This window comes from Madurella fahalii (assembly GCF_045866475.1).
Source record: "Madurella fahalii IFM 68171 DNA, scaffold_2, whole genome shotgun sequence".
NCBI classification, from domain to species: Eukaryota; Fungi; Ascomycota; class Sordariomycetes; order Sordariales; genus Madurella; species Madurella fahalii.
The window spans coordinates 8,735,693-8,752,938 of record NW_027263972.1 but is presented as its reverse complement, the minus strand read 5'-3'; the positions used below and the strand labels follow the sequence as shown (position 1 = coordinate 8,752,938).

The 17,246-nt window shown below is 56.7% G+C and overlaps 5 protein-coding genes across 5 annotated transcripts; 3 read left to right on the top strand and 2 right to left on the bottom strand.

Moving 5' to 3' along the window:
* Positions 1-839: 839 nt before the first annotated feature.
* Positions 840-2,161, bottom strand: MFIFM68171_05358 (uncharacterized protein; the record flags this gene model as incomplete). The annotated part of the gene is made up of 2 exons (XM_071060778.1): positions 840-1,600; positions 1,723-2,161. 2 exons carry the CDS (start codon positions 2,159-2,161, stop codon positions 840-842), a joined length of 1,200 nt encoding a protein of 399 aa, XP_070916879.1.
* An 868-nt stretch (positions 2,162-3,029) lies between these two features.
* On the top strand, positions 3,030-5,095 carry MFIFM68171_05357 (uncharacterized protein; the record flags this gene model as incomplete). Its single annotated transcript, XM_071060777.1, has 2 exons — positions 3,030-3,395; positions 3,449-5,095. The coding sequence occupies 2 exons, from the start codon at positions 3,030-3,032 to the stop codon at positions 5,093-5,095; spliced, it is 2,013 nt and encodes a 670-aa protein (XP_070916878.1).
* A 4,416-nt stretch (positions 5,096-9,511) lies between these two features.
* SWE1 (mitosis inhibitor protein kinase swe1) lies at positions 9,512-13,098 on the top strand (the record flags this gene model as incomplete). The annotated part of the gene is made up of 2 exons (XM_071060776.1): positions 9,512-12,286; positions 12,343-13,098. 2 exons carry the CDS (start codon positions 9,512-9,514, stop codon positions 13,096-13,098), a joined length of 3,531 nt encoding a protein of 1,176 aa, XP_070916877.1.
* A 1,687-nt stretch (positions 13,099-14,785) lies between these two features.
* PEX19 (Peroxisome chaperone and import receptor) lies at positions 14,786-15,934 on the top strand (the record flags this gene model as incomplete). The annotated part of the gene is made up of 4 exons (XM_071060775.1): positions 14,786-14,939; positions 14,996-15,171; positions 15,223-15,780; positions 15,836-15,934. The coding sequence occupies 4 exons, from the start codon at positions 14,786-14,788 to the stop codon at positions 15,932-15,934; spliced, it is 987 nt and encodes a 328-aa protein (XP_070916876.1).
* Positions 15,935-16,130: 196 nt separating this feature from the next.
* Positions 16,131-17,134, bottom strand: MFIFM68171_05354 (uncharacterized protein; the record flags this gene model as incomplete). Its single annotated transcript, XM_071060774.1, has 2 exons — positions 16,131-16,523; positions 16,700-17,134. 2 exons carry the CDS (start codon positions 17,132-17,134, stop codon positions 16,131-16,133), a joined length of 828 nt encoding a protein of 275 aa, XP_070916875.1.
* Between the last annotated feature and the right edge of the window lie 112 nt (positions 17,135-17,246).

Genomic DNA, 17,246 nt, shown 5'->3' with positions numbered 1-17,246 from the left:
CGGCTATTCTGTATGGAAACATTAGCGAGCTGAGTTGGGGAGGGGAGGAGTGCATTTTCTGGGCGGTAGCGACATATTCTACTTCTACCGCGAGTGAAGAGAAGTGGGCGTTGGGGTTCGATTTGGCCAGTTAGCTTTTACGTGCGTTTAGACGGAGAGCCCTTCGTTTGGGAGTCCTTGCAGAGGTTATGACAAGTTCAGTCGGTCCTCCCGGTTGGAGGACACGCGCCGAGTTGAAACACGTGTTAGGCGTCGGTAACATATACTAATTCAAGACTAGCTAGTGTAGAAGGACGTATCTCGACTTCTGCTGTTATTCATTGCCAACGTTTAAGGGGTCTCTACGAGTTATGCAATTCTGTACTCGGTTGCCACTCGCTCTGTTGCTTGCTGTCTCCACACCAAAGCAGCATGAACAGGACAAAATACTGAAGATTATTTACTGCCTCAGCTAGGAGTATAAACATCATGGCATAATAAGTCACAACTACCCGAAGCCAAACCGACACTGTTTCCGGTCCACTCTGAGCTACAGGGGCACGCGCTAGGATGTGATTTAGCTATACACCCCACAACGGGATGCTGCGAACGTTGCGTATGAAATCTCAGAAACTTGAACGCCCTTGCCATGTGTACAAGGATATCATAGTTAAGTAAAATTACAGCCAAAATTTCCTCTTCATCAACGCCATGTCCTTCAACAAGCACCCGCCGAGACTCCCTCATTATGCATCATGCACGCATAAACCCATAGCAAAACAACTCGTAGTTATACAGCGATGGAACCGGAAAAAGAAAAGGGAAGAAGGAGAAAGCACAGTACCACCAACTTTCCTCCCTCACTGCCCAGACGACCCGGTACTGCTCGCCGCACTGGCCGGCCTCGGCGGCAGCACGGGCAACATGACGCTGCTCCCATCCTGCCTCTGCATCGGCACCCCGCCCATAAGCACACTCTGGGGGATCCCGGGGACGGAGGGAACTTCGGGCGGCACCTCGTCATCGTCGTCGTCTTCCATGGCGCTACCACCATGGGCCCCGACAAGCTCCCTCAGGTCGGCCGTCTCGGCGGCCTCGGCAGCAGCCGCCGCCGCCGCAGCAAGCTGCTGCTCCGCGGCCAGCCTCTGCATCTCGTCGAGCCTCCGCTTCTCCGCCACATCCACCAGATCATCGTCGTCGCTCCAGTAGGGGTCGTCGTCGGGGAGGTGGGGCATGGCGAGGCGCTTCCAGAAGCGGAGCTCCTGGCGGACGGCGCGGGCGTCGACGCGGCGGTCCCAGCGGGCGGCGTCGTCGTCGTAGCGGGCGCGGAAGCGGCGCAGCATCTCGTTGGCGCGGCCGGCGTGCGCCTGCATCTCCCAGATCTGCTCGCGCAGCCGGCTGTTCTCGGCCCGCGCCTCGGCCAGCTGCGCCCGGTAGCTCCGGTGCCACGCCGCCACGTCGGCCACGTGCCGCGCCTTGTACTCGTGGAACTGCTTGAGCATCGTCGAGAGCACCGACGCGTACTGCGACAGGAGCGCCGCGTTGGCGTCGCGGCTGAACTTGGCCTTCTCGAGGGCCTCGGTGAGGATCGAGAGGAGCGTGTCGAGGTTGGGTTCTTGGGCTAATCAAGCGGGGAAAGGGGGGCGGGAGGGGTTGGTTATCTTAGTATTCTTTTTTTTGGGGAGGGGGGAGGGACGTATTGATGGTGACGAGGGAGAAAGTGGAGCAGTGAGAACGGCATACCCTTCACGTCGTCAGCGGCCGAATTGATCAGCTCTTCGTTCCCTAGCGATTGCGCCCTCGCTCGGCTGCGCACACGGCCCACGCCGGCGACGACTTCTTCCAGGGTCCGCTGGTTGTCGGCGAGCTGGCGGCTCAACTCCTCGACCATGCCGTAGATGTAGTTGAGCTCGGCTTGGTGGGCGGCCGGCGTGGGCAAGCCGACCATACCGGGCATGTTGCCGCCGTTGATGCCGTTCATGGCGAGGAGCTGCGGCTGCGGCGCCGGCGGCTGCTGTTGATACTGCTGCTGCTGTTGTTGTGACTGTTGCGGCTGTTGTTGTTGATGTTGCTGCTGCTGTTGCTGCTGCTGCTGTGGCGTCGGCTGTGGTGGTTGAGGGCGCGCGGCAGAAGACGAGTTCGTTGGGTACAGCAGCGGGTCGTGGAATGACGGAAAGTTCATGGTGTTACGGTTTTCTTGTTGGGGCTGCAACAAAAGACTCCGCACGCTAAACGCGCCAGGCTGCAGACAGGGGCCCTCCTGGTCAGCGGCTGTTGGACGTATCGCGCGCAGTCGCAAACCGGATTGGCGTTTCTTTCTTGCTTTGGTGATGGCCGATGCAGGATCTACACAGTAAGTTCAGCGTCTCTTTTTTCTTCTACTCTGCCTACGCATACTTCAGCCGCGCCCCCAAGGTTCCATTGGGTGGAATTGACGCGAGCTGCAATGTCGGGTGCAGATCTCTTCCACACAGCAGCGTTACTGTACGGTACCGTACAGCTTAAAGTGCAGCACTCACTGCTCGACTGCGAACATTGATTGGCCTAATGACTCCACTCCTACGGCACTCTCCCAATCCTCGCTCTTGGCTTCTTCGAGTACGCTGTTGAAGGCTGCTGGTGTTCAGTGCTTAGTTCAGTACAGTAAACAGCACTTCAGGTTGTATCCGGCAGCCGGAACCCGGAGTCATATACGGGTTAGGGTTGCCCCGGCGCTCTTGAATCCCTTGTTGCCAGAAGCGGCCCGAGCTTCTGCCGCCTCTCTCACATCTCGGTTCTATTGACAGCCGGACTCACCAATGGGATACAGACCGAGAACCCTTTAGGTATTCATTTCCTTATACCTTACCTTTCGAACCCGTCTTGGCTGTGCCTGGATCTCATCGAGCTTGGGAGGGGCTCCCGCAAACCCTCAACCGGTCCTTGCTGCAGTACCTTCCTTTCTTTCCCTTTGATACATTAGCAATGGAAGCTACGTCCTGCCCGTAGAAACCAACCCTTGCCGTCTCAACTCTCTCCACCGAAATTGCCACTGGAATCATTGGGCAACCATGTCGACGCCAACACCAGGAAAACACCCCCTGACGCAGCAGGGTAGGACACCGTCCCAGGCCCAACATGGCGCTGCCGCGACTCCCCCGGTCTCAACACCCTTCTCGGTAGCCCAGGCTGCCATATCGCCCCACGGGCCGCGATCCTCGCCCCAGCAAGTCAAAAAATCCCCCGCTACCGCGACCATGGGCGGCCACCCGTCCAGCGCGGCCGTGACTTTTGACACCCCCGCTATGGAGTCCGCCCTCGGCGCCTTGCATATCGGTCCCGGCCTAGACATGGGCCTCCGAGCCCTCGGAGCTCTGGGCAGGGCTTCTGAAGATGAGAGAGCGAAGCGGCTAGACGACGTCATTGGCGTCCTTAGTGTACGTTGACTCTAAAGCCTCGTTTTACTCCGCGCCATCTAACTCGCCCGAAGCGGAGCAAAGGCTTGGTGAGCGAGGCCGGTTTGGAGAGGTTGGCAAAGAAGCTGGAACTTGAGTTTATCTGGGAGACGTCCATGGGCAGCGACGAGAAGCGAACGCTCATTGTGGCCGGTTCAGCTCTTGAGCTGCTCATCGAGTTCTCCAACAACATCGTCCAGTCGGTATCTTTGAACTTTCCCGACTCAGCCGAAATCGTCAACAAGCATGCCAAATCGGCTGGCGAGATCTTGTTTAAAGACCTTCAGCTCGGCGAAAACCAGAGCCCATTGACAAAATCGCTCGAGAGTTTCGCGGCCAACTTCGAGCGGCTCGCCACGCTCGACAAGCTGAGCACTAATCCTGGGCTTAACCTGTACGAAGCGGTAGCCGGCGTCTACGAGAGTTTAAATCGCCTTCATTTGTGGGAACTACAGAAGGTTCGAGAAGACCCTTCACTGAGTGGCAAGAGCGACGCGTACCTCGAGAACCTCGTCATCTGCACGAAAAGCGGAAAACCAGCCATGAATGCCCGCGGCCGGCTGGGCATGAGCTTCGAATACTGGAAAGAGAGCAGGCTCTGGCCGTCTCCGAGCCCAGAGGTAGCTACTTGGGCGGCCGAACACAAGCGGACCTGGAGCATGCTCATCGATTGTACCGTCCCCCTTGTGGACGTAGGGGTCAGCCCGGTCCGCATCTCGGACAAGTGGATCGGCGTTGACGTCGAGAAACAACCTCACCCGGACGAGATGCACACGGGCGGCTCCATCATCGACTGGCTCGAGCCAGAGAGCACATTCATCCCTACGCCGGACCAGCTCAAAGGCGAGACAATGCAGAATGAGACGCCGCTCCTCGGGCCGCGTCTTCCCGAGGCCGTGTTCCGCGCCACCTTCGACCCTCCCGTCCACCTCCCCCTGAGTCTCTGGCAGCAGTTCCAGCAGCTGGGGTGCGGCGCGGGCGATGCCACATTTTCCGGTACTTCGTTTGACGGCCTCGTCATTCCCGCTCCGCCCGGCAAACCGTTTTACCCCGCCGATGCGAGAGTCGTCACTTGCGACAAGAAGACGTTGTTCGTTATGCCGGGTGAGTCGACGGTGTCGTTGAAGAGCCACGCCAACACCCTTCACGTCGACAAGGTCGTCTGGAGCAAGACCCTGACCGAAGTGACGTTTTCGCATCCACAACAACTGGTCAGCATGCTCCCGTACCTGCGGCAGTACGTGTTCCTGGCTACGTTACTAGAGAACAGCTTCAAGGAGCAGTCCGGCCCTCCCGCCCAGGCCAACGGGAAGAAGCCTGTAACCCAGAAGGCTACAAGGACAACCCAAGACGACTTTGACGTCTTCATGGCCCAGGCGGCCGAGGATACGGCGCGGGAGGGCTTGGACAATGAAGCGACCCTGAAGATCGACGTGGTCCTGTCGGGCCTCGATGTTCCCCGCCTGCAGGTGCACTTCCCGTTCCGGGACGGGGTCGCTAACATTGCACTGGAGATCCGGGAGAATGGCCATGTCCATGTCGAGAGCCAGAACGTGCTGGACGAGAGGAACATGATGAGGCCCGACGGAAGGCAGAGGCGCGTGGAGGACATCGGGGCAGTCTTGGAGAACTTTGAGGACCTGGGCAAGTGGGCCGAGTTTATCAGGACTAGATGGGCATGATGATTTGCACATGCTAAAACCCGTTATGGGATGACAATATCTGCTGTTTGGCAGAGCAGCCCCTTTCCTGATAGCGATATCCAATACCACTGTCCAAAACGACGGCTTTTTTTATTCCATTTTTTATTTTATTTTTTTCCTTAATGTGTTATGGTTAAACGGTATTGAATGAAGGAGAGAGACGTTGATTTTGCAATGTAATACTCTCCGTCGGCTGTTGTATTTATGCGCGATTCGTATTCATCGGTTTGTTTCCCTATGACAAGGCCGTGTCTCTAGGTAGAAGAGGAGGGGAATTGGAGTGGTTCTCCGACTTTGGAACGTTGGTATCAATAGAGTTGTTTGACCTCACTAGCATAATTTCAATCGACAAGACTGTTTAGCTGTCGGTTGTGAGCGACCCTTGATCTTGGAGTCTTCGGGCACATTCTCCCGTAGATCAGCCGTTCGTTAAACCACCGCATATGCTAGGGAATGTCGAGGCAGCTAAGATTGGCCAGCGGTAGGTAATGCTGTTAACACACAGCCGTCGAACGGTTGTCAGGCCGGGGACTAGGTGCCGTGGCAACTGTGGCGGTTGCTGGTTGCAGCCCGTTATCCGGTGATGGGGAGAGGAAGTTTTAGCGTAACGACGAACCTAGACGTCTGTAGCTATCTGTAGCCGAATCGAGTTAACCAAATTCATCTACGACGTGTAGTAGTTGAAAATCCCCAGCCATCCCTGTACAAGGTGGTCAATCTCAACAAGCCCCTATGTCTCGTCAATGGGGATGACCAGTGGTGTTTACGTCAGTAAGGCGCCCTGCCTTTACTCGCTGGAGTGTGAGAATTGGAAGGGTCGGAAAGCTTCATTCATGGGTGTTGTGCGAGGGACGAGGCTGGTTCATTACGTAGATCGATTATTCTGCTCAAGCTCTCCGAGTCCCCCATCGCTTGCCAGAATTTGAGCAGTGACGTCTGCTGTCTTCGTATTTCAGGTGACCTCGGTAACGTACCTTATCTATCGTTCCCCGGTCGTCGACGTCAATGTTGACGTAAACGTTCCAGAAGCTATCTTGACGTCTCTACCATTACTCCATTGTTTGCATGTTTTCGGTAATTTGAGGAAAGATACCAGATAGCAAGGGTCTCGATGGCATTAGCGAGGCTCAGCTTACCTTGATCAGCTGTACACCGGGGAGCGAACGCGTGAGCGTCAAAGTTGCACGGACATGACGCGCCCCATGCTCGTATTTTGCTCGGCATGGCTCGAGCGTGTGAAAGAAAACAAGCGGCGAACGAACTTGTGACTGATCACAACTAAGAGTGTTTCTTTTGCTAGCCTGTACCTCCCACTGCGGGGAAATGAAAACACTTCCTCACCTACTTTCTCGGGGAAGGTATGCAGGAGGTATGCAGGAGGTGTGCAGAACATGACGCACAGGTCCTCTATATGCATTGCAAAGAGCTTGATTATGCAATACAATGCCCGTTCAATGGAATATGCGTGTCTTCCGCACTACTGTCTTCCTCAGTTCATGGAAGCATTGCCGTCACCTTCGTGCTGCTTGGAAATAACAGCCAAGGAACCTAGATTCCCAGATCAGGACTTCGCGCCTCACCGGCGCAGCGACACCACGAACACGGGACCAGTAATCCTGATTGTGACCGTGACCTGATATCCACTGCCAAAACCGGGCGTGCCGATAAGATATGTAATACCGTGTGGGATGAGGAACCACTCGGCAGCAAGCCGGGCGAGCGTGTGCCACGCACAGACAAGCACCGATCGCGTTCCGCTGTCGTCCAGTTCGTCCCTTGGCTTTGGGGGGAAGAGGGCTTGCCCAGGCGTTGGGCGCATGACGCACGGCGCACAGGAGGGCAACTGCACTACACAGGAGGTTTGGGACAGGGGATTCTGGCCACAAAGGGGAACGAGCTGGCGGGGAAGCGGCGAGACGGACTGGACAAAGTCAACAGGGAGCCTGCCAGGAGGAAAAAAAAAGAGAAAGGAAAGAAGCATGCTTGTGTGCCGATCTTTTTGCTCCGGCGTCCCTGTGGGCCGTGGTTGTTCAGGGTCTGGGGTCCAGGTGCGGTGTGTTGTGTGTGGCCGTGGGATGAGTGGTCGAACGCGTCCGAACCAGGCCGGGCCTTGGAGCGCCGGAGGAGGGGAAGAATTGGCTTTGGCCGGGGCTTGTCTAGTGTAAAGGAGGGGCGAGGGGAGAAGCCGCTGGGTGGAGCCCACTGGGGAGAGGGAAAAAGGGAAAGCGGGATGGAGCATGAAGCGGTAATTTTCTTTTTGGATTTTTGCATTGCGTGTATTTTCGAATTCTTGGTCCGATAATCACTTTGTTACTCGCCTGATTCGGGATGGTCGAGATGAAGGAGGATGATTCTCGCTCTGCTCGGTTTGTTTGTTTTGATCTCTTCCATTCGGATAAAAGTAAACAAAACAACTGGAAATAGAGGCAAATCGGAGGCAAACTGGAGCCTGCTATAGCACATGGTTCTTTCAGGGCATCATCAAGCACCGGCATTGAGAATGATGACAGTTGGCCCGTCTTTGTGGCAAGTTTCGTCTTTTGGCGAAGGTGGCGGTGGCAGTGGGCGCTCTGTGTGTACTGCTGCCGGTCATCAGAGGTGGTCAGCATCGGTCTTTTTTTAACTTCTGGGGGCACAACACACACTCTTGTAACCCCAAATCACTGTTTTTGGCATGTGACGGCGACGAGAGAGACGTTTCAAGTGGCAAGTAAGCCCGAACCTGCATTCTGATGAGTTCACTCCTCACTGGGGGAAGGACAAGCACACGAGTGATGCATTTCGCAATCTTGGTACATCAGCACCCAACGGCATTCCAACCCCCTTGGCATGGAAGTTGGTGCGGTGTGAATCTAGCCTGCCTTGCATATCCCCCACGCCACCAACGTCTTCCCCTGACCCCTGCGGTTTATTGGCTCGGGACGGAGCTCGAAGACAGACCCAGCACCATGGATGCTTTTGGCTACCATCGGGGAGGGGAAATTCACCGCTCAGAGCTGCAATGAACCCACTTCGAGAGAACGTCTTGGTTCGTCCGAAGCGGTGAGATATCCAGACGTAATAATGGGGATACAAGACCATTGTATGAGTGTTTGGGTTGCTGGCATAAACCGATACAGTTCGCTGCCCGACCAGCCACAGAAGACACGGCAGCGGCATTGCATCGCACCCTCCACTTTCCCGCCTTCCCACTTTCCCGCTTTCCCAGATTACGGTGCTGATGCATCCTCCGGGCGACTTCAACTATGAGCGCAGGCGCAGGCGCAAGACGGGTGCAGCCTCCAACCTTCCACACAACACGCCACCCTGGACAAGGCCGGGTGGGTACCACAAGACGCCAAGAAGCAGGCACGGCAGGGGCCCCCTTGCCACGGCGCGTCTTTGGACGCGTAAACGCGTGTAATCCAGCCAAGTAAACAACGGCCGTCCCATCTTTCTTGTGCGCTGTGCCACTTTGATCTGCCCTCCTTGAAGTCCCTTTTCTTGACTGCACACCGGGAGATCTCGCCAAACGCCGAATCTGTTGCCTCGTCCAAAGCTCCAGGCCATCAGCGATTCTGTCCCGACGTTGGCTACAACTTCTTTCCTGCGCCCGCCAGGTCAACCGTTCTTCAGCGCATGCCCGCTTCATCATTGCGTCAATCCCTGCTGATCGCGTCGCAAACCGGCACCCTGGTTATCGCACTTTTCCCCGCCTGTCGCAAACTGCCCGATATCCACATCCACCTTCACGCTCAAACTCCAAACACTGTCTTTTGGCGATAAGTGCATGGCAAAGGACAACTAAGCCAGGAGCGCTGGAGGACGATTTGTGGTTGGAGACTAGGCAGTTGCGACCGAATTGCAGGATGCCTGACCGACGCCTGATCTGACGTGTCCACGCGCCCTTCATCTGCTGTTGAATCGTCCCGTTCGAGACTCTAAGGCAAGAGCGAGCCCTCTTCTGCCTGCAACCCGTCTCGACCTTCCCTCACGCACTCTTCTCGTCTTCGAGCGTCGACTGGCTTCGCCTCTGGAGAAACACGCGACGAGATATACCTTGCCGACATCATCCCTGGGCCCCGGCCGCACGCTGCGCTTTGTTGTCGCATTAGCTGGTGTTTTGACCTTGCGCTTGCCTGCGCCGTTGCTCCGAGAGCTGCACTGTTGTTGACCTGTACTCGATATACAGCTGCTCGCGCCTCGGCTGGTCTGCGATCCATCTGCGACCGCCTGTTCTTGATCCTTCCGCGCGTCGAGCCGAGACCCGGAACTTGGTCGCAACTTTTATTATCGGTCGCCGTTAAAAGGCTGCGGCGTGACGAGAAGGGACCTTTGTTCGTCCGTAGCACTAGTAGAGGCTGCGAGTTCTGGTCGTGAGTTGGCGCGCTCTTAAAGTTGCGAAAGGGGACGACGATGCCATACTCGAACGGAAGCGGGGGCACACTCACACTGCCCTCGCCCACCCACGTTCACCACGTCGATGTTAGCTCCGCGGTCCGGTCGCTGCGGCGGTCTCTTTCTCGGTCACCATCTAAGTTCAGGCTGTCTGCGGCCGCCGCATCTCCCACGCCAGCCACTACTTCCATCTTCCGCCAGCCGCCAACGCCGTCGTCGACCGTGCAGTTCGACCGGCCCGTTTCCAACTCGATCCCCGCGACACCAGCGGCTCCGGCGGGTCCTACTTCACCCACTTCTTTTTCGGCACCCCAGTTTCCCACAGCTTCCGGTACTCCATTCGCCAGGCCGAGCATCAAGCTCTCCGTGCGCTCGACGAGGTCGAAGCCGCTGACCCGGCCACTGTCTCGTTCACGACTATCGCCAAAGAGCCCATTGAAGCGCGTCTTCGGCCCCGCGCCTGATGCTGGTAACCCGATTCCTCAATCCACCTCCGACCCCGAGGCCCGCGGCCAGGAAAACGCGACCTCCGTCGACTGCCCTATCGCGCTGAGCCCCACGTCGCGCCGCAACCTTGAGCGGCCGTCGCGCCACTCAGTGCATCTCGACATCTCGGGCTCTTCCAAGAACGGTGTTACCAAGTTCCTCGAAACCAATAACGACCCGTTTCCTGCAATTTCCGTCAGCCCGCTCAAGCGGAGCGACGCAACCATGAGTCTGGGCCAGACTAGCTTCGGTAGCCCGGTCGCAAAGCGCCGGAGTCTCCACGGCATCTCCAGTCTCGGAACCGACTCGACATCTTCCGACCAAAACCCTACGCCCACTCAGGCCTTCGACATCCACGAAGATGCGGACCGCGAATATCAACTGACCGGCTCCTGTCCCTCGCCGTTCAGGGACCAGCCTGCGTCTCCCATCCCGTCTGTCCTGCCCAAGCGGTCGTCGTCGTTGCGGAAGAGTACGTTGCAGCAGCGCCATGGCGACAGCCGATCCTCTCTGGGCCGTCGCGCTGGCGAGAAGCAGCTTGCGCAATTCGCCAGCGAGGCTGCCACGCCGAACCGGAACAGGCCTCGTTTGTCACTCGATCAGTATGTTCCGCCCGAGGAGCGTGGAAGCCCCTTCGTGCAGGCTTCCTTGGTAAACCCGACAGCCCATCCTGCGCCGCGCCCAACAAACCAGCCTCATCCGCTATCACGGTCCCTGACCCAGTCCTCGTCGGGATCGAGCCTGATGGACGACTCTCCGACTCATATCCCCGTCCATTTTGGTCAGAGACCGCGGGTTCCACCCATCTTCTCAAAGTCGCTTCCTCCTGGATCGCAGCGGCCCACGAACGATTCCGAGTCGGTAGCTACGCCCCAGTACAAGCAGGCCAAACCGTTACAGGCGGCCTTCATGTCGACGGGCTTGGTTTCCAAGATGAATCGCAACCCAGAATTCGGCGCACCGAAGCACCCCGGAACCAAGATTGCCGCTATGCCCGACACCCCCTGTAAGAAGCAGCCGTACAATTCCAACACGTACCCGCCCCAGCACGGCAGTGGCGGGCGGCGCTCTCGGATTTCTTTGGGGAGCCCTTCGACCCCTTTCAGCTCCGTGGCTGCTCCCATGGGTGGGGGAAACTCGTTTGGAACCCAGGATAAGTCCGGCAGTCTCTTCTTCCAACAGGTCCGTTCCAGCCATAACAGGAAGGCGAGTCTGCTGAGCCTGGATGGGGATGAACTCGCGGGGCCACACGACGATCTCCCCCCGACTCCGACCAAGAACTTGTTCTTCAAATCTGTGCAGGCTCAGGGCACTCAGACGCCCAGTGCATCGCGCGCTTTCGGCTCCTCTACCCCGGCCTTCGTCTTGGGTGCCGACTCTGATTGTAAGTTTGATACCCTACAGGGTGCGTCGAGCAACGATGAGTCGGGAGAAGTCGAGCGACCTGGTGGTGCTGCTGCCCGCCCCTCTACTCCTTTCTCGGGAAGCTCGCCGTGCCTGGGCTTTTCAATTCCTTCGCTGGCCGGGAGTCGCACCCAACCTGCGGCGTTTACCACTCCCGCGCCGACAAGAACCTCACCAGTCTTTGCCACGGTCAGCAATGTGGCCAATCACTACTCCAAGACTGACCCTGTCGCTCTAGCGAGCCCTCTAAACACGAGAATGGAGAACCCATCGCCTCACACTCCGCAGGACTCGGTCGACGAGTTGATGGCACCCCCCGACCCGAGTTCTTTGTCAATTTCCAATCTGCACGACGGCGGCAACGCCAAACCAATCCGTCCTCCCGCGACACCTACCACGTCGCAGACAAGACAGCTGCTCGCGAGCTTCGCCGAGCGCCGGCTGAGCATCACGCCGCAGAACGGACATGGCCCGGGCGATGTGGACGAGTCTCTGATGGACCGCTTCGACAGGGCAGAGATCATCGGCAAGGGCGAGTTCTCGCAGGTGTATCGTGTCGTCAAGTCGTCAACTCCTAGCACGTTCATGACGGCATTTTCGACGACCCCACGGACACCTTCGAGCCCAGATGCCGGCAAGGTGTATGCTGTGAAGAAGCTCCGGATCCCTTTCCATAGCGCCAAGGCGCGTGAGACGAAACTTCAGGAGGTGGCTATCTTGCAGACCCTGAGCCACTCTAGCAAGATCGTACAATTCATTGATAGCTGGGAGTACCACGGCCAGCTGTACATCCAGACGGAATACTGTGCTGAGGGCAGCCTCGACCGATTCCTTGGAGATGTTGGACAGACTGGCCGGCTGGATGATTTTAGAATCTGGAAGATACTCTTGGAGACAGCTCAGGTGAGTTGAAAATTGCTAGAGACTGCTGTGACGTTCGCTAACTTATGTTTTTGTAGGGATTGGCCGTAATCCACAATGCTGGCTTCATTCACCTGGACCTCAAGCCGGCCAACCTCTTCATCACCTTTGATGGCTACCTCAAAATTGGCGACTTTGGCATGGCGACCCGCTGGCCAGCCGCCAAGGGCATCGAGGGCGAGGGCGACCGTGAATACATCGGCCCAGAAATCCTACTCGGCCAGTACGACAAACCTGCCGACATATTTGCTCTTGGCCTGATTATCCTTGAGATTGCCTGCAACGTGTTCCTGCCCGATAACGGCCCGGTTTGGCAGGCGCTGCGGAGTGGTGACCTGAGCATCGTTCCCGCCCTCACCTGCGGCGAAGCGGGCGCGGTTGACCGTGATGCTAACGGTGTTCCCATTGATCACGAAGCTGCTATCTCCCGTACCTCGGGCGGCGCGGAAGTCGGGCTCGGCATTAACGAAGATCGTCGTAGCTCGTTCCCTTTTGAAGCGATGACGCACAACGCCAGCAATCTCTTTGGCACACAGAAGCGAATGGAGCTCCGGGACCCGCCGTCCTTCATGCTGGATCCCGAGGACCCGCACTCGCTAGACAACATTGTCAGGTGGATGATCCAGCCGGACCCTGCTGATCGCCCTACCGCCGATCAGCTGCTGGCCTCGGAACCCGTGTCTTGGATCTCGAGCCGCAGGGTTGCCGGCGCGACTGTCTACGAAGGCAACTGGGGCCCGCAGATCGGTCCATCAGTGGAGGAGCTTGTCGACACCGAGATGACCGATGTTTGAGCCGCCAGCTCGACATCCTCAGCGATCTTGGAGCATCAATCTCCGCTCTTGTGCGTCTATATGGCTCGAAATGCTGGATATGTCGCCACCTTTGGCGCGGCATGACCAGGAGCATATGTCTGTCTAAGTTGTATTGGTCGGCTATCGTGGCTGGATATCCGCCAAGGATGGGATATCGGGGTCATTTGGAATTCGTTGGGTGATAAGGGTATGGGTGGGGGTAAAAAGGCCGCGGTTCTGAATTTGAGCATTTTACGACGATTCGGATTCTGACATGACGGCATGCTCGGCTTGACGAGTCAACGGAACGATCCCCACGTCACCTGGATGAATACTGCATCTACTGGCAGTTTCGGGGTAATACTTTACGAAACGCTCCCTGGATTGAGGGCGCACTCTACTCTGGCGGCAGATGCCGGAGAACATGTCGACCTTCGAGCCCAACCTCGGAGCTTGGTGGCGACGGACATTCTTTTTCATTTCCCTTTGTCAAACGGCAATTTCCTTTGTCAAAAACGGCGGTTGACTCAAAATCTGGCCTTTCAGGATGGGCGAGGCGCAGATACCACACCTCGGCAGCGGGAGAGGTGGTAGACGTGTACTGGAAGCGGTTAATACTGGGGAAGGACGGCGTTAGCTGGCGGACGGGGTTTCTCGTCCGTTGCAGACGAGGCATTTTGGTCCAGTTTTACACGGATGGTCGGGTTATAGATGGCAGCGGTTTGCTTGCTTTCAGCATGACATGCATTATCTCTGTAGACTCGGCTGTTGTTCGCTAGCACTTGGGACATTTGTATTACATATGATATGAGAAGAGGGCGGCATCGATATTGCATCTATCATCATACTTCGCTCTTTTGTAGCCAGTAACCTCTAATTACGAACTCGGTTCAGATGTACTCTGTATAACCATTGCAATGGAATGTTCATCATCCAACCCCCTCTTGTCTCTAGATGATTGCGCACATGGCCTCTGGGATACGAAGGCAGAGATGAAGGTCATGACTTGGGAAAAGCAGAGCGAGGTAACTTTTCGCCTTTACGTTAATTACCTAGGCAATTAGAAGGGCTGGCCAATGCGGGGCAATTAAAGGCTACCTGCATACATACCATACCTACGTAGTAATAACGTTATCTGGTTCAACGCTAGCCCTTGTTTGCCAAGTGGTAATTGGGAGTCTGTGAGTCTCGAGAAACCGCACAACCGAAATGACAAGGCCTGTCTGGCCCACCTCGGCTGAGTGGTATGATATGCGCGCCGGAACATGTTTTGGTGATGGGCACTGCAGTGCATTCGATATCACGGCACTCATAAATAGCCCAACGCGGGATGCCGCGGATGAAGGCCGAGATGGAACCGGTTCTTGGTGGCGGGGTATGGAGACTCGGCCGGGGTTCGTTGCACATGCAAATTCCGATGCGTCCCCTGATTTGGATTTGGGGTAGTGACTTCACTCATCAACCACCGTTACAATTCCCATTGCGCATCTAACGGCTTCAATTCGGCATTCCCCGACTCTCACCCCACAGGCGTCTCACATCCCAACTGCGACGTATAGTGGTTGTTCACCTTGCATCAGTACCCGCGCGACCGTTCACCTGAGGCTTGTCCGACGTGGGGTTCCCACCTCGGTACACGCCCCTCCCTTGTTCCTTCACCAGCACACGAACTTTCAACTATTCAGCCATGGAATCCAAACCCAGCGATTCGGGAAAATCAACAAAGCAGGATGTAGATGAGGTGGCGCCGCCCGCAAAACCCGAACTGAGGAAGACGGCGACGGTGGAAGATGTGGATGATGTGCCGGACCCAGATGAGGACGATCTCGACGACCTGGATGGCAAGTTCTTGGGTGGCAGATGCGCAATGAGGCGTCGCAACTAACATGCGGCTCAGATATGCTGGATGAATTCTCAGCTGTTAAAATCGAGCCTAAAAAACCAGAGACGGCACCTTCAGCGGCCAAGCCACCTGCTACCAGCGCGAGTGAAGACCCAGTTCTGTCCGAGGATGAATTTGCAAAGCAGCTTCAGGCGGGCATGGCAGATTTACTGGGCGAGTTAGAGAGCTCGGTAAGTGGGAGCTTTCGGCATAGTAAATGACGCCACTAACCATACCAAAAGCCCGAGATGCAGGCGCAATTTGAGAGCATATTCAAGGAGTTGGGCGCGGCAGCATCAGCAAGCGCAGACCAGGCCTCGAAGGACCCAGCTCCTTCGGGGCCCGGGCCTAGCACTTCAGCAGGAGCTTCCGCCACCAATGCCGAGGCCTCATTCCAGGAGACCATCCGGCGCACGATGGAGCGCATGCAGGCGTCGGGGGACCAAGCGACAGCCGCGGCAGCTGCCGAGGGCTCAGACGACTTCATGGCGGAACTCCTCAGGCAGATGCAGAGCGGCGGTCTCGACGGTGGGGGCAGCGAGGAGGAGTTCTCTAAGATGCTCATGGGCATGATGGAGCAGCTCACCAACAAGGAGATCCTGTACGAGCCCATGAAGGAGCTTGACGAGAAGTTCCCCGAGTGGATCGAGAAGAACAAGGACACGGTGTCCAAGGACGACCTGAAGAGGTATCGGGAACAGCAGGCCCTAGTGAGGGAGATCGTGGCCAAATTCGAGGAGACGACGTACTCGGATTCGAACACAGCAGACCGCGAATACATCGTCGACCGGATGCAGAAGGTGAGTTGCGCATGACCTCCCAACCCAGTCGATCGGTCCCTAACCGCCCCGTCAGATGCAAGCCTCCGGGTCGCCGCCGTCAGACCTCGTAGGAGACATGCCCTCTGCGCAGGACGCGCTCAACATGCCGGACGATGCGTGCAATCCGCAATAGCTTGGGAGCAAAAACAGCCGCTCCGCATAATTAGCTAGGATCCCTTAGCCTCCTCATACATTGCCAACGAGTGATACCATAGAAATCTAGCAAGAACCCACCCCATAAACGCCAGTAATGATGGTGCCCCAGAACTCCGACCAGTGCGTAGTGATTATACACCGCCCAAAGATAAGCGTTTTTTTTTCCAGCCAGATTAGGACATTTCCACATCCTGCGAGTGATTCGACACACCTCCCCCCGGCAGCTGCCATTGCTGTTGCTGCTGCTGTGAAATGAGGTCCATAAACAGGCCATCATAGTCCTCATCATCCGAGAAGTGTGGCGAAGACGACATCTTACCGCGACCCTCCAGCACCGACACAAGCGCCTCCACCTCGGCTTCTTCGTGCTGTTCCATATCATCCACCATCAGCGCGTCCACGTCCATATCCGCGTCGCACCCCATCCCCCGCATCCGCTCGTCCTTCCCTTGCTCTTCTTCGAGCGCCTCCACCTCGTCAACAGACCAGAAAAAACACGCATCCGGGTCCCCGGCCAGCAGCCTCTCCCGTTCGCGGTTCAGCCGCCACCACTCGAGCTTGAGCATCTGTATCGGCCATGTCAGCAACCAGCAATCAACCAGCCGACCAACCAACCAACCAATCAATCCATTGACCGCGGTAATATATAGATGGGTAGAGAAAGGGAAAAGGAAGGGGAAGAAATAACAGAAGGAAAAAAAGAAAAAGCAAAAAAGAAAAAAAAATATTGAAAACAACGGACCTCATCCTCCCCGCCCCGCCGCTCCCACCTCTTCTCGTCAGCCCGGTGCCGCACGTTCTGGAGGAACAGGCGGCGCCGGCACTCCTGCGCGTCCTCGCGCCGTTTGAGCGCCGGGTTGGGACGCGGGTTGCGCGTGGCGAAGCGGAACTTGCTGCTGCTGCTGCTGCTGATGTTGTTGCTGTCGCTGTTGCTGCTGGGGAAGATTGGGGAGGATTGCGTCGTCCCGCGCTGGAAACGACACGGAGAGAGCGGGTAGTAGTGATATTGTTGTTGTTGCTGTTGTTCTTGTTGCTGGTATGGTGCTGGTGGCGAGGAGGCGGTTCGGATTGGCGAGGACGAGAGCGGCGAGGGGATTGCTGGGCGGTTGTGGTGGAACGAGAAGGCTGGCTTTGGTGTTCCTGGCGTTGGTGTTGGCGTCGGCGGGGTGGGTGGCATTATCGCGAACATCATGGGAGATGGGTCTGGATATCTTGTTAAGTGTGGATGGAGGAGAGCCAGAAGTTCGAGTTTACGAGGGCTATGCTGTGATCAGAGACTCTCCACAAGA